We start from the raw sequence: 16,775 nt of genomic DNA on the forward strand, positions 1-16,775 counted from the left end.
TTCCCATTTTCACACCAGGAAAATCCTGTGGTTGTACCTTAATTAAAGCCACGGTCGCTTCCTTACAACTCCTAGCCCTTTCCTATCCCATCGTCGTTGTAAGACTTATCTGCGTCGGTGTAACGTAAATTAAATTTGTAAATTTCAAAAATGGAAATGAATTACATTTGTGAGAGGAGAGAGAGTAGGAATGAAGTAATCTCCATAGATTGGTGCAATCTAAGACATTTGGACATTTTGAACTGTTTCTCGACAGGGGACTTGCTAGTCTCGTGCAACTCCCTGAGACAGACACCGGCGAGCATGCTACCTGATGCTATGCAGGCTCAGGCTCGTCCCTGATGAGGTACATTGCGCCGCGCTGTCCGCTAGGGAGTTGCCGTAGAAAAGCAAACCCCTCAGTCTGATTCTAAGCCAGCACCGTTTGTTGGTCCGTCACGAAGCTTTAGTTCGAATACATGTTAGATTTATTAAACTAAACCATTAGAAGAAAAGACGACAAACGAAGTGCAGAATTATTGGGAGTTGTGCAACCCTGCAACAGTACCAAGCACCGCCCCTGATTAGCATGCATCAACCCACCGTCGCACTGAGTCCCGGATGCGCTGATCTGCAAGCGCACCCAGTTGATGACTCCATGTTTACATAGGGTGTACCAAAGGAGTTGATGGAGGATGCAGTCTAAAGTCTTCTCTAGATCCATGGGTAGTGACTTTCTCTTCTCTCTATGTCTCAGTAGTAGTAGTAGTAGGTGTGTGGCAAAAATGGCACCTGTGATGGCAGATCCTTGGACAAATCCACACTGGTAGATGCTGAGATTAATGATGTTTCGAAAGCCCTGGTCTACAATTCGTTCGAAGATCTTCAATATGTAACACAGGAGACGAATGGGACGATTTTTGGAACACATTGCCGGATCGGCCTTATTTTTAAGAACAGGCACTGTAATGCTCACGACCCAGTCAGTAGGAATACGTTCAGAATCAATAATGGGTTTAAAGAAGTTAGTCTCACTCCTTTACAGGTGTTGAAAATTCCATTTTGAGAAGTATATAACATCTTAGCACCTTGTCTTCTTTATCAAGAACAAGCATACGGCAATAAATGTTTCTAAAAATAGTCGAGCCTAAAGAAGGCAATGCACTCAGCAATTTACTCCTCACGGTCTTTTAATGGATGCAATAGTGATTTCTCTATATGGGACAGCCACACATCCACAATTCAAGACGGCACAATTGCGAACACGGCATTCTCTAGATGCAGTGCAAGATATGTGTCTAGCTAATTTGAATAAGTCAAATCTCAGAGTGAACACTCACCACCGGCACACTAAATAGTGCGAGAATAAACAAGCTGCATATCTGATCGTAACTATTAAGTACTTGGAGAAGAGTGTGGACGATACCGTGGTATTGTTACATGACCTGTTTCTTTTACCAAGAACGGTGCATGAGCTGGGGAAGGTTTCAATTCTGAAACTAGCACTGAACTGGTGTTAACTGAAACTGAGTCAATGACTGCACACTGCCTTGATGACAAAAAATGTCTGTGAGAACAGAATTCCAGTATCACAAGCAATTAACTTAGAAAATTAATGAACATACACTATCGCCAATGACCGGACACCCCAGGAAGGAAAGTCACTATGTCACTTGAACATGTTGTGAGCTTATATAAGGCCGTGAGCCTCTGTGGAATTGTTTACTAGCTACAGTGGTCAAAAATGGATGTCCAACGAGAGCTCAGTGAGGCTGAAAGGCGGCAGGACTATCGGTGCCCACCAATTCCGTCATTCCATCCCTGAGAATTCTGGCAAGTTTTAGACAACATGTTCAACAGTGAGTGATGTAATGGTGAAATGGAAACATCAGCGAGTTATTAGAAATAATTTTAAAAAACACCTCGAACAGGGAAGTCTAGATAATTGACAGATAGGCACTGGCAATGCCTTCGATGTGTGGTGGAGTCCAATCGGCAGGCTTCGTTACGAGACCACGCACGATAACCGACTCTCGACTGTAAGATGCCAGTACTCATAGCATTCATCAGGAGGTGTCTACTCTTGGATTCCATGGGGAGAGCTGGGGCACGAAAATTAAGGATCGCTAAACGGAACTGTCGCCGCCAAGTACAACAGCACAAAACGCCGTCACCTGTCGACAATAGAACAATCAAAGAGCATCACAAGTGGAGTGGCAATGTGACTGACATGTATGGACCTAGTGAATACCACGCGAGCCCTTTTTATTTCCAACGTGACAGTACACCTGTTCATAAAGGGAAGGCCATACCTGAGTGGTTAATCGAAATAGGAGTTCATGAAATCGAATGGCTGCCCCGAAGTCCTATTCTAAACCCAACTGAGCTTCTCTGGGACGAGTTACAGTGGTGACTGACAGCCAGACAAGACCACACACCCGTTCGCCATGTTCCAGGAGGAATAGAAAAAAATAGTGAAACTTAGTGGAGACTCTTCCTAGAGGCCATTATAGTGGTAAAGGGCAGACCAACACCACAGCAGCTCCACATAAGCCAGTACCTATGGGTGTCTGGTCAATACAGCAATGTAGAGTATTTCTTCACTACAACTATGTTTACTTATAATTAATTTGACATTCTAATGGTTTGCTTACCTGGTAACATTATGATGTCCCTCAATATCAGCTTTCTTTAATATAGCTTGATTTTGATGGATGAATGAATGAATGAATGAATTAATTAATTAATCAACAAACAGGCAAGTACACAATTTGTTTTCATGTTCGTTTTTGCCCCCTCTTCCCTCACTGGCCTGTCCTCGAGTTTATGATGTGTTCATTTTCATTCTCCTATCTCTCTAGAATTTCTTACATTCCATAATTCCACTGCCCAGAATAATCGAATAACGACAGTCATACAACCGAACTGTTTTCGGCAGAGTGTGAATCGTACTCTGACTCCTGCATGTGAGATGTGCCTGCGGCGAAATTACACAAGAAGACCATGCGCTGATTCTTTCTTTGAGCGACTGCAGATATTTGCACTACCCAGTTCGCGCTACTTCTACAGTTTGCATTTAATGAGACAAAACACGGTACATGAATCACCCGTTGTAAGACTTAAGATGATCTGGATCAGACTAGAAAGTATTAACTACTATCCCTTCAGGTGAGTATCCATAAAAATTAGTTAAATTGTGTCAACTACATTTCTTGACCCCTAGTTTCAATTAGGCACAAAGCCGCAGATCAGAATGGCACCTATTCACACTCACCAGCTGAATATTCCCCTTCCTGAGGCTGGGCTTCAGGGAATCCGCCGATTTGGACAGCATGTCAGAGGTGACTGCCTCTTCGTAACTCTTCAAGTCCTCCTTGATAGATGTCTTGGAATCATCATCACCTGCCACACATAACAAGATAATTCATTAAGAGAATATTATTTACAAGATCCACAAAAATGTTACGTTGAGCATATGGTAACAGCAGGGCCTGAGAAAAAAGAAAAGGATACAAAACAAAATACAGGTTCACATAAAATTCAGGAATGTAGAGGCGAATCAGAAGAAATCACTTCTTTGTGTTGGAGCAACAATCGGTGGAACTGATTCTTCATTCAGATGTCATCCTTTTATATACAGGTTGATTTCAAGAACCTGGGGAGACTGATAAGGTCAGATCGAGAAGGGTTACAGGTACATCAGTCACTTTGATAAAGAATACTTTAATGTATTCGAAACGTCGGACAAAGGGAGAAATGAAAGAGTGAGAGCAGACCGTGAAAGAGGAACACACAATGGCTACAACAGAAAGATCAGGACTACACATACTGAGAATGAAAGGGGAAAGATTACAGAGAAAGATGTCTGACATGAGAATGGAAGAAGGTCAAGAGACAGATGTCTCCAAGGAGTTAAGGAGAATAGAGTAGCCAGCCCCTTGTTCTAGGGGTTGCGAATTTACCTCTTACCCGGAAGTCCTGCGTTCTATTCCCGCCAGATCAAGGGTCCGAGGCCCATTCAGCAGAACAACTGGCATGTTAGGGAAGGAATGAAAAATAATGACTAGGTATTGTTCGGAGGTCGGTGTTTCATTAAAAAATATGCAAGTCCAATTATTCTTCGTCCACGAACTGCACATCAAACACCCATTTTCGTGTCATGAAGAGACATCTTTTCAGTGTTGCAGTGTCATTGCCCTGAGAATTACTGTGCCCACTGCGGTGAAACCAAGCTTCGTCAGACATGATCAAAAGCGAAGGATCTAAATCTCCGTCATGCGCGTTCTGTAGTAGCAGCCACCGCCAGAAGTTAACACGAACGACAGGATCTGCATTATTTAAATTAACACAATGTAGGGGAAAAAACATCAGCCCTCTCAGCATTACCCCTGTGGTTGGGAGCGGTGAAATAACAACCACGGTATCCCCCGCTTGCCGTAAGAGGCGACTAAAAGGGGCCCCAGGGGCTCGTAACTTGGGAGCGTGGGTTGGCGACCACGGAGCCTTTAATTGAGTCCTGGCATTGCTTTAACTTACCGGTACCAGGCTCCTCACTTTCATCTATCCTACCCGACCTCCGTTGTTGATCAACTCTTGTTCTTTTCCGATCCCAACGGCATTAGGTTAGCAGGTCTTTCAAACCCTTCGTGGCCCTGGTGTTTCTTTGGCCAATCTCTTCATTTTCGAAGTGTGAGATCCCTTCAATTTTCTCTCTCTGATTACTGTTAAGAGGACGGTTGCCTAGTTGTATTTCCTCTTAAAACAATAATCACCACCACCACCACCACCACCACCACCACCACCACCTCTCAGCATTGAGATGGGCGAGATACTAACACTCCTGTACTAAACGGTTTACAAGGGCTAACCCAAAGCCTGGCTCGCATATTGTCAAGTTTTTTGTTAGTTAAGATCCTCTTTTTACAATTTATTTCTCTGTTTAAGACTGATCCAATTGTGCGCCACTTTTTAAACAAAGCAGAAATATAATATGGTTTTTATGGTAAAGATCTTTCGCAATACTTCTGCATACACCTACCGTGTGATTTCTTTTTTAAAAATATGTGTTTCAACAATAAACACTCGTCGTTCAATGGTATAGTTTTGCAAAAGTGTTTCAAACGAAGATTTTGGCTAATTTCTTCCGTAGCTCGTTATCTACATGCCTGCATTAAAACGGATTAAAAGCAATTGAATTTTAGGAGTATATGATACCAAACAAACCCCATGGTGTCAGAGCCCTGATGGGCCTCCTGGCCTAAAAAGCGACCGCTGTTCAGTCCCAAAGCCTGCAAATTACAAGGTGACGTTAGCCAACATACGATAAAGCAACTGAAACAACTGTATGAAAATCAACTCTTCTGTTTCTAATTCTTTCTGGACAAATCCTTTCATATTCAGAATATTCAAGATACAGAAGTTCTGCATCTTACGCACCTGCCATATTTTGAGCTAACAGAGAAGTTAACTGCTTGGACCTGGGTAGTTAAGGTAACAGAGTTTAACATATTGTTAGTCAATCAATGTTGATTTGGTTAATTTGGTTAAGTTTACTGTTAAATTATTTTAACATTCATTGAACAGTTAATTGAGGTTGAATAAACCGGGCTCATGTGTAGTATTCACAGTGGTGAGGAAAAGTACAAACATTAAACTGACGGGTTTGGTCTTTCTATAGTTTTAAACCCCTACCTGCGCTGCTGACACTCTCCGAGCGACCTTTCTTGACCAGCATGCGGTACACGTCGTCCAGCGGGTGCTCCCAACGTGACTCACCAGTGCGGAAATTGAAGTAGTACCAACTCTGGATTTCCTCGTCGTAGCTGTAACAGACAAATTACATCTATAACTACGAAGTTTCTCAGTCTGCCAAAACTAATGCACGATTAATAAAATTAGAAAATAACTGAACATAATGACATGTTCCGTTCTTCAAAGAACATCAGATTCCATCAAATCACAATAAATAATAATAATAATAATAATAATAATAATAATAATAATAATAATAGAGCCTCCGTGGCTCAGACGGCACCGCGTCGGCCTCTCACCGCTGGATACCGTGGTTCAAATCCCGGGCACTCCATGTGAGATTTGTGCTGGACAAAGCGGAGGCGGGACAGGTTTTTCTCCGGGTACTCCGGTTTTCCCTGTCATCTTTCATTCCAGCAACACTCTCCATTCTCATTTCATAGCATCAATCATTCATTAATAAATCACTTTGGGAGTGGCGACCCCATCGTACTAACAGCCTATATCTGCTTCATTCATTACATCCCTGACCCGGTCAATGACTGGAAAACAGATCGTAGGTTTTTTCAATAATAATAATAATAATAATAATAATAATAATAATAATAATAATAATAATAACAGAATCAAACTAGAAAAGGCCTGCAGAAAACTGTAAGCCTCAAAACACCTATCGATGAATTATTATTATTATTATTATTATTATTATTCTCGTATCAGAAACATACATGTTGTACACAGTTATAATTACTATATTACATTTGCCCAAAACTTGGCCATTTCCAATGCATTTTTTGATGCTTGATATACTGTAGTTCATCTTCTGTGCAGGAGGCTGGACATAGACGACACTGGAGCATATGTTGGACGGTCTGGTCTTCTCCGGAGTCACATTGGATTTTTTCTTGATCTATATAGCCCCATCTTGCCAAATTAACCTTGGATCTGCCAACTCCAGATCTCAGTCTATTCAGGGACTTCCAGGTCATCCATTCTTCATCGTAGCCAGGAGGTAGAGTTTCAGAAAATCTTATCCAGCCAGGAGGAAGGTAGGATGTAGCCCTCCATAATTGCAACCTGGCTTTTTCAGTAGTGGTTCTAAGTTCCTTTGAAGTTCTGAGAAAACTCTTCCTTGACTTTAAACGTTGCAGATGCGGTTCATGCCCATATAGAGGATGGGTCCTTTCCTGTTCCACTGTCTTTCTTTCCTTGTTCGCAGCTATTTCTCTTCGAACAGAAGGAGGTGCTATTCCTGGAAGGTGGTAGAGCCATTCAACTGGAGTGGATTTCAAACAACCTGTTATAATTCTGCAAGTTTCATTGAGAGCTATATCCACCTGATTGGCATATGTTGAATTATACCAGACAGGACACGCATACTCTGCCGCAGAATAGCATAGTGCCATTACAGAAGTTCGGATGGTTTCAGGTTGGCTACCCCACTGTGATCCGGCCAGTTTCCGTAAAAGATTGTTCCTGGTGGAGACTTTCGATTTGCAGTTCATGCAGTGCTTCTTGAAAGTAAGAGATCTCTATCGATGAATAAGAAGCTAAGACACTATAATGAAGGATCCTTCTTGCTATTTGCTTTACGTCGCACTGACACAGAGAGATCTTATGGCGACGATGGGATAGAAAAGGCCAAGGAGTGGGAAGGAAGCGGTCGTGGCCTTAATTAAGGTTCAGCCCCAGCATTTGCCTGGTGTGAAAATGGGAAACCACGGAAAACCATCTTCAGGGTTGCCGACAAGGGGGCTCGAACCCACTACCTATGAAGAATCGTATCATATGGAAGGCGATGGTACAAACCAAAGCGTGAACTCTACGAACACCAAGAAAACCTCACAGGTGCCAACAAAAGAACATGGCTGGCTTTCTACGGACACTTGTAAGTATAGAATGGATTCCCACAGACTATCCTATAAAATCTTCGAAGCAGCCAGGACGGGTAAAGCCACAGGATCGCTGTGGATCCAGCAGATAGAGAAGGATCTGGCTGAACTTGATATTAATAATGCCACTACCGTTCAATTATCAAAACGAAACCCTTCCTAACATCCCTTAAAGAATCTATCCATGATGAGACGGGGAACGCAAAATAAGAGTTCAGCAAGAAAATGAAGGAATAATGGGCCAACAGAAACGTCAAGATAGCAAGAAGAAAGCAGCAGCCAAACCTACCATTAAGAACACCATAAGTGGCAACAACAACAACAACACAGCTAAAGCACAATCACCCTGGGCCTCAGGCGGCCCAAACGAACTCAAAAAGATTATGATAATAATAATAATAATAATAATAACAATAATAATAATTTAAGGATTGGTGTATATTATGAATATACGGCATGTAAAAACATGTGTTAAAATTCAGGATATTTGGCAGCTGTAAATCAAGGGAGCCGTATAAAAGCTAGATAACCGTTTCTATTTTATTTTTTAATTTGATTCTGACACCAATACGTGTTTGCCAAAGGACACAGAACAGTTCACAAGTTCTCTGAAAAAAGAATTGAATTGTTGGTTTCGTAAAAGAAATATAAATGTAATCAAGAATACGTACATTTTTTATGCTGCCAGGAGGAAATTAAATACTATGTTTTCCATACAATTGGTTGAATTATTGCTACCGAGAATAACATTTTATAATCGCGGTAACAATTTTGTCTTGAATATTTCGGTCCAGTCTGTATGATTGCCGCCATGCTCCCTCTAGCAGCCAGAAGCAGTCCTCTTACTCGGTATGTTCCTGACGCTGTAGGCTTCTGGAAGTAGGTTAGTGCTGTTTTTCTTTATCTACGTCATCTTTTTTTTTCCAATTTCTTTTACGTCGCACCGACACAGAGAGGTCATATGGCGGCGATGAGATAGAAAAGGCCAAGGAGTGGGAAGGAAGCGGTCGTGGCCTTAATTAAGGTACAGCCCCAGTATTTGCCTGGTGTGAAAATGGGAAACAACTGAAAACCATCTTCAGGCTGCCGACAATGGGGCTCGAACCCACGACCTCCCGGTTGCAAGCTCAGAACAGCGCGCCCCTAACCGCACGGCCAATCTACGTCATCTAGTTGGGAAAGAGTCTTCAAACCTTATCACAGGGTCAATGATTTCTACTTTGTTTTGTCTCCGTTTGATAGCAATTATATCAATACGACGGTTACTTCCACCTTCTGCTCCACAGTGGACTTCTTCATGAATCTCGAGACTTTTTTTTATTTTAGTCTGCTCGCTAATAAAGATCTCACGGTGTTATGACGCTTTATGCGAAGTAACTCTCCAAGAGGGCAGCTCCCGAGCACATGGAGTGACCACTGCCGTCATTTTCAGCATGTCTCTCCATTCCGAGGATTTCAGCCCATTGCGGTTACTTCAAGCATGACATTCCTTTAGTCGTACAGTTTCTCGGATTTTCTTAAGACTGTTGGATCTGTCGTCAGTACATGTCTGCAGCTCTGAGAAGCAATGCTTACTGATGGCGTTATAATCTCTGACAACACTAACATAAGGATCGTTAACTACTTGTTTTCACGTCCCACTTACTACTTTCACGGTTTTTGGAGCGCTGAGATGCCGGAATTTTGTTCCGCGGGAGTTCTTTTATGGACCGGTAAATCTCCCGACACGGGACTGATGTATTTGATTGAGCACCTTCAAATAGCATCGGAGTGAGCCAGGATCGAACCTACCAACCTGGGCTCAGAAAGCGAACACCTTAACCGTCTGAGCTACTCGGCCTTGCATATTAGTTTCTAAAGGGTACTTTACTTTTATTGTTAATTTGCTCCTTTGTACAGTTACTTTGATAATTAATACACAAACCGTTTACAAAATTAATAATAATGTTATATTCATGTGTTCTTACAAAAGAATCACGTCACGTGCGCAGTTTCATGAGAGCGAAGTAGCTGGATTTTTATACAAATGTGACTGGAAAGGTAGTTCCAAGGTCGGCAACGCTCGATGAGAACTGCCGCTCAGAGAGGCGACATATCAACTTGTGGTGTCTCGTACCATTATCTACAGGATTTTAAGGTAAGATTTCGACTTGTAATTCTTTACTGCACCATCCAGATAGTTCGATACGTATTCATGGAAAATAAGTACGATTAAAGCAAATTATTCTACGTTGATCCACGAATGATGTTACAGCTTAATTTTTGCCCTACTAAAACCAACAAGAAAATCTTGCGCAAAACAACGCGTTATCACTAGAACGCTCTTTTCAGAGAATAGCTCCTGAAATTTTGCTGTATTTGACATCTCGGTGCAACAATCATCAACAACACGGTCTGACGCGGTATTAGGGTGTGTGACTGAGGTACTGGGTGTTTTCGAAGTTGCCTAAAAACCCTTACACAGTTTAAAGTTGACCGTAAGAAAGTTTCTTCGCAAATTAAAGGATAAATGGAAGAAAGTACAGAGACATCACAAACGTTTTTAGACAAACAATGCATCATGGCAGCTAAGAAATAAATTTACTTTTTCTGATTCTATGCTTCAGTCTGTGCCTGGTCCTTCAAGTGCTACATCAAGTCTAATCCGAGCTGGCAGGCCTCGCCAAAAGTTTGAACACGAAAAATCAAATTCTTCTTGGGTCAGCCAGTCATGAGAAAGTGGCAACGGCCACCGCAATCAAATTAAGAAGAGAAAAAAAAAGAGGGAAAATGCGACTCTGCTGCGATCGTCAGAGAGTTTTCTAACGCTTCTCACACAAGGGGTACCAAGATCAAAAGCGCCCAAAACTCATGCCTCACAAAGTCCGGCGAAGTTATCAGCGGATCAAGCTTTGGCTCTTTAATGGTTGACGACGCAAATCTTTCGACAAATCAGTACATGATTGTAGTACGTGATTAGTCGAAGCAATCAAACTGTAATATTTATCCACTGTAGTTTATACTTATTTAACGTAATGGCTGTTGGAGCCGGAAGTGTCCGAGGATATATCCGACTCGCCTGGAGCAGGTCTTTCTATCTGACACCTATGGGCTATATGCGAGTCTGGGTGTGAGATGATGACGATGATAACTGTATGGCCCTCTTGGGCGTCTATAGCTGAGTTTTAATGAACTTTGTCGGATAAACCGGTGGCCGACGCTGGTGGTGGTGATTCGTCCGTCGGATGGAGACATTGAGCCATTATCAGATCCTTTAGTGCTATTCGACAGGAGTACCGGGCTTCAGCCCCTCCCTTTCTATTATCATATACCACGCCATTCGGTTCATCTCATTAACTCCTCTGACGAAGTTGACGTCAGAGAGGGCATCTTGTCGTAAAAACTCGCCACTAGGATTCATCCCACCTCATATCCGACCCCGTAGATAAACTGCACAAGTAGTTTGCCAGAAATAGTTTGTGAAAATCAGAGTGATTTTCGTAAGGCCAACTTCCCGTGCATGTAAGCCTGCAGATTGAGACGTGATCTCATCAATTGTTTTCAAGGGCGGTACGCTGATGCAGTCGCCTATCAACACTCCTAGGCTGGGCATCCCAGTTATAACTCATGACAACATCTGATAAGAGGACCCCTCATCCGGTGCAATGGGTGGTGGCCATTCAAATGAAATCGGAATCAAATTAAGTCAAATGAAATGTTACAGCCATCATCAACGAATACAACTGAACTATGCATAACACATTTAAATTATTATATACACAGCGTGTCCGGCTTGAATTTATCTATATAAATAAAATTGTTCGTGTCTGTTTGTTTGTCTGTTCCACCATCACGTCGAAACGGCTGGATAGATCTCAACCAAACTTCATATTTAGAGTATGCTCATCCCGGGGAAGGTTTCGATATGCATATCATTTTAAAATCTTTGAATACACGGGGGGTTTATAGGAAAACCAGAATGGTGTTTCCACCATCACGTCGAAACGGCTGGATAGATCTCAACCAAACTTCATATTTAGAGTATACTCATCCCGGGGAAGGTTTCGATATGCATATCATTTTAAAATCTTTGAATACACGGAGGGTTTATAGAAAAACCAGAATGGTTTTTCCACCATCACGTCGAAACGGCTAGATAGATCTCAACGAAACTTCATATTTAGAGTATACTCCTCCCGGGGAAGGTTTCGATATGCATATCATTTTAAAATCTTTGAATACACGGGGGGTTTATAGGAAAACCAGAATGGTTTTTCCACCATCACGTCGAAACGGCTGGATAGATCTCAACCAAACTTCATATTTAGAGTATACTCCTCCCGGGGAAGGTTTCGATATGCAATCAAATTAAAATCTTTGAATACACGGGGGTTTATAGGAAACCCAGAATAGTTTTTCCACCATCACGTCGAAACGGCTGGATAGATCTCAACCAAACTTCATATTTAGAGTATACTCCTCCCGGGGAAGGTTTCGATATGCATATAATTTAAAATCTTTGAATACACGGGGGGTTTATAGGAAAACCAGAATGATTTTTCCACCATCACGTCGAAACGGCTGGATAGATCTCAACCAAATTTCATATTTAGAGTATAATCATCCCGGGGAAGGTTTCGATATGCATATCATTTTAAAATCTTTGAATACACGGGGGGTTTATAGGAAGACCAGAATGGTTTCTCCACCATCACGTCGAAACGGCTGGATAGATCTCAACCAAATTTCATATTTAGAGTATACTCGTCCCGGGGAAGGTTTAGATATGCATATCATTTTAAAATCTTTGAATAGACGGGGGTTTATAGGAAGACCAGAATGGTTTTTCCACCATCACGTCGAAACGGCTCGATAGATCTCAACTAAACTTCATATTTAGAGTATACTCCTCCCGGGGAAGGTTTCGATATGCATATCATTTTAAAAATTTGAATACACGGGGGGTTTATAGGAAAACCAGAATGGTTTTTCCACCATCACGTCGAAACGGCTGGATAGATCTCAACCAAACTTCATATTTAGAGTATACTCCTCCCGGGGAAGGTTTCGATATGCATATCATTTTAAAATTTTTGAATACACGGGGGGTTTATAGGAAAACCGGAACGGTTTTTCCACCATCACGTCGAAACGGCTGGATAGATCTCAACCAAATTTCATATTTAGAATATACTCATCCCGGGGAAGGTTTCGATATGCATATCATTTTAAAAGCTTCGAATAGACGGGGTTTATAGGAAAACCAGAATGGTTTTTCCACCATCACGTCGAAACGGCTCGATAGATCTCAACTAAACTTCATATTTAGAGTATACTCCTCCCGGGGAAGGTTTCGATATGCATATCATTTTAAAATCTTTGAATACACGGGGGGTTTATAGGAAAACCAGAATGGTTTTTCCACCATCACGTCGAAACGGCTTAATAGATCTCAACCAAACTTCATATTTAGAGTATACTCATCCCGGGGAAGGTTTCGATATGCATATCATTTTAAAATCTTTGAATAGACGGGGTTTATAGGAAAACCAGAATGGTTTTTCCACCATCACGTCGAAACGGCTCGATAGATCTCAACTAAACTTCATATTTAGAGTATACTCATCCCGGGGAAGGTTTCAATATGCATATCATTTTAAAATCTTTGAATAGACGGGGGTTTATAGGAAAACCAGAATGGTTTTCCTCCATTTTCTCTTATACTATTGATTTTCTGTAAACTTCGTTTACCGTACGTGAAACGTCTCTTCATTATAAACAACTTTCGTTATGTTCATAATTTACCTTACTTTTTACATGACGGAGAAATTTACAATTTTCTGCTGGTACCATGCTCTGCATTGAGTGACCGACAGACCGACAACGAACCTACAGGTTACCATGGCAACGTCTCTGACTGCATGTCAGCAGGGAAGTAACGTATTGCCATTTTCCTCATCATGCTTTTAAATTCGTGGTTGTTCCTTAGGTAGAAGGCAAGAGAGGCGTCAATCGGCCTATCTGCGGGATATTGGCGGAATATCGTTGGATGTTATAACCGCCTTCGAATAGATTAAGTAATAACACCATTAGTCATCTTATTATTATTTGTTTACCTAGCAATCAATGGACTTAAATTTCTCCTCTGTTACCGCTTTATTATATCCATAACTCACACTAGCACAATTTATTGAGGGGCATTTGATTTTCCAATACATTAACTTGGCATTTACATATTTGTCGTTATCCGGCTGTCCTCAATTATAATCCATTTTCTATTACTTTCAACTTTCTTAACTGTATTATTTTCTTCCTTAATTACGCCGTATGTACGCGAGTGCTACAAACTACTGGATGTATTTCCACCAATACTCATATTTAGAATACACCTGTCCTTGATAGGTTTTAGGGCAAATATTGTTTCTAAATCCCTGAACTGACTGGGGGTTTATACGAAACCGAAACAGTGATTTTGCACTTCCACAAAATATACACAACCAACGTTAATTTAAATCTACCTGCCTTGGTAGAAATTAATTTCTAAACCTTTTTTCTCATGTGCATCATTTCGATACGAGGATTAATAAGGGAGATATCATTAACGGACCGTTTTTTTGTACAAGTCCCATCGGACTTAACTCACGAGCGGGTGCGTGTAAAGCGTATTCCTTACAACTTGAAAACTACTGAAGACATTCGAACCAAAATTCATATTTAGCATCCACCTGTCCAAAGGTAGGTTTTAAACGAAAATAACATTTCATGTTCCGGAATGGACTGGCGGTTTATAGGGAACCGAAATGGTGATTTTACTCTTCCACAATATATACAGAACAAGACCAACCTGACTGGAAATCGACCAAACGTGATGGAATTCCACCTCTAAACCTTTTTTTCATGTGCATTTTTTCGTCAGGAGGATTAATAAGGGAGATATCATGAATGGTCAGTTTTGCAGGTTAAGTCCAGCGGACATAGCCAAAAAGGTGTTTTACATGGAGCAGATTCCTTATCTACATAAATCAAATCGTAACGACTGTGTGCCTCTACACTGAATATTTTGGCGAAATTTTCGTACAGCTTTCCGTTTAAGGGGTAATAATGACCATCTGCATAATTTTTGGTTTAGTTTCCTGAAAGTCCTAATTTTTACCCGCCTCGCCCAAAATCCAGATTGCGGCATCATCTGCCAGAAGAAAAAGAAAATAATTGAAATTTGACAAAATTATACGTTTTAGCCTGTAACGAACGGAAAACATCCAAGATCATTAAATTTTTCACTTTTTATCCCCGAAGAATATCGAAATATGCAGGCAATTTTAATGATGGTGCAGACCTTCGGAAATTCCTATCACATAACAGATTGCACAATCTCCGTTCAATTTGGAATGATCTACAACCTTGGTCTAATGACTTTTTGCCGTATCTGTATCCCTTTTACGTTTGATTTTTCTCTATTAATGGATGTTAAGTCAATTTGGAATTTTCACATGCATAATTCATACCTTCGATTACTTATATGAAATACAGAATCATCAAACTCTTCACGAAAATTGGCCCACCCAGTAGCCATATATGAGCCAAATGCTATGTATGTAGCTGTCACATAATTATCCGAAAATTAATGTAATGTGAGATAATCTTACAAGAACGTTACCCTGTTCCACGTTTCTAACTCAATCTGACCCAAGAATAGATGACATATCATAGGACCAGCCATTTAGGCCACTAAATCCGGCGTGTCTTATGGTATAATCCTTTGTCGATATGACGTACTTTTAGTAGCAGTTAATCTGTAAATGAAGGTCTTCAATATTGTAAACACGCATATACTTTCGTATATCGATCTATATATATTTACTGATGTCGATTTGTAGCGATCGAGAAAGGGTGGGTCTGCTATTGTAATCAGTACTCCCTACACCGACTTTGACTGGCAGTATGAAAGGGTTCCTTCTTCAACTCCTGTGTAACTGTCATTAGTAAGGAAGGTCTACAATTGTAATGAATAGTTCACTTCTCGATTTGACTTGCAGAAGGCAAGTGAGCATGCAGTTTTGTTTAAAACTCCCCTACGCGATTGTGTTTGGCAGTAGGCAAGGGTGCCCGCCATTATAAAGAAATGTCCTCATCTAAAATGTGACTGGCATTAGGCATAGTGGCCTGCTATTTTGATGGAAACTCACCAACTTGGTGTGACTGGCAGTAAGCTGGCTGGAAGTAGGAAAATGGGCCTGGCATTATAATGATAACTGCACAACTCAATTTCGAGTGATAGTGGGGTAATTGCCTGCCATTATAATAAAAACTGTAATCTGTCTGGAAGTAGGAAAGGGGGGCTGCCATTTTAACGAAAACTCCCCAAATCGATTCTGTCCGCATAGTAGGCAATGGGGCCTGCAATTATAATGTAAACTTCCCAACTCGATTGTGAATGGCAGTAGGCAAGTGAGCCTGCCGTTATATCACAAATCCATAACAAACACTTTACATTGGAAACAACGTACGGGGACCTCCCCATGCTCTTTCTCGGATAACGCTAAGAGACATGCAATTTTAAAACAATCTTATTGACTGCATGCACACTATTTACTTCGATATTCGAATACAATGTAGAATACCGTAGCGAAGCACGGGTACATTCGCTAGTAATGAAATAAATATGACTACCTTGTGAAGCAATACAGATAATTACTGGCAGTTTGGTGCTGCAAGTAGAGGAACTCAAAAATGTTCTTTATATAACACACCTGAATATGCGCACCATTAGTGACGACAGACGTCCAATCAGTATCCCATCTCTCTCTAAGGGTTTTGTAGCATTGCAGATGTAACATTTGCGATAGCAGGTCGAACGCCGAATTCAAATGCGAAAACTGCATTTACTGTATGAATTTTTAATTATGAAAACATCCCAACACTCAGCTGGCCCGCGATATAAGCGTCCCGTCTGCCTCTTCTTTGAAGCACAACACGCGTCCCGCTAGCTGTCCGTGCCGGGCGCACACTGGGACGCAGGCGAAGCGGCTAAGCCAGAGCAGAGCAGAGGAGATTTTTGTAATTCACACAATGTATCATCCCAAGTTGAGAGGCAGGGCAGTTTCACGCAGTGTTCGGAACAGTTTCCTGCGCACATGTCGCGTAGTTTGTTGAGAAATATTTGTAGAGGAGAAA

At 41.3% G+C, this 16,775-nt stretch overlaps 1 protein-coding gene across 1 annotated transcript in view; it reads right to left on the reverse strand.

Annotated features, from left to right (window-relative positions):
• Cep164 (centrosomal protein 164) overlaps positions 1-16,775 on the reverse strand; it is a 352,132-nt gene that overhangs the window by 159,874 nt on the left and 175,483 nt on the right. Inside the window, exons 3-4 of the mRNA XM_068229617.1 lie at positions 5,671-5,801; positions 3,254-3,381 (exon numbers count right to left, since the gene is read on the reverse strand). Coding sequence (XP_068085718.1) covers positions 3,254-3,381; positions 5,671-5,801 — 259 coding nt within the window. The remainder of the gene's footprint in view (positions 1-3,253; positions 3,382-5,670; positions 5,802-16,775) is intronic.

Source organism: Anabrus simplex, chromosome 11, assembly GCF_040414725.1.
Source record: "Anabrus simplex isolate iqAnaSimp1 chromosome 11, ASM4041472v1, whole genome shotgun sequence".
NCBI classification, from domain to species: Eukaryota; Metazoa; Arthropoda; class Insecta; order Orthoptera; family Tettigoniidae; genus Anabrus; species Anabrus simplex.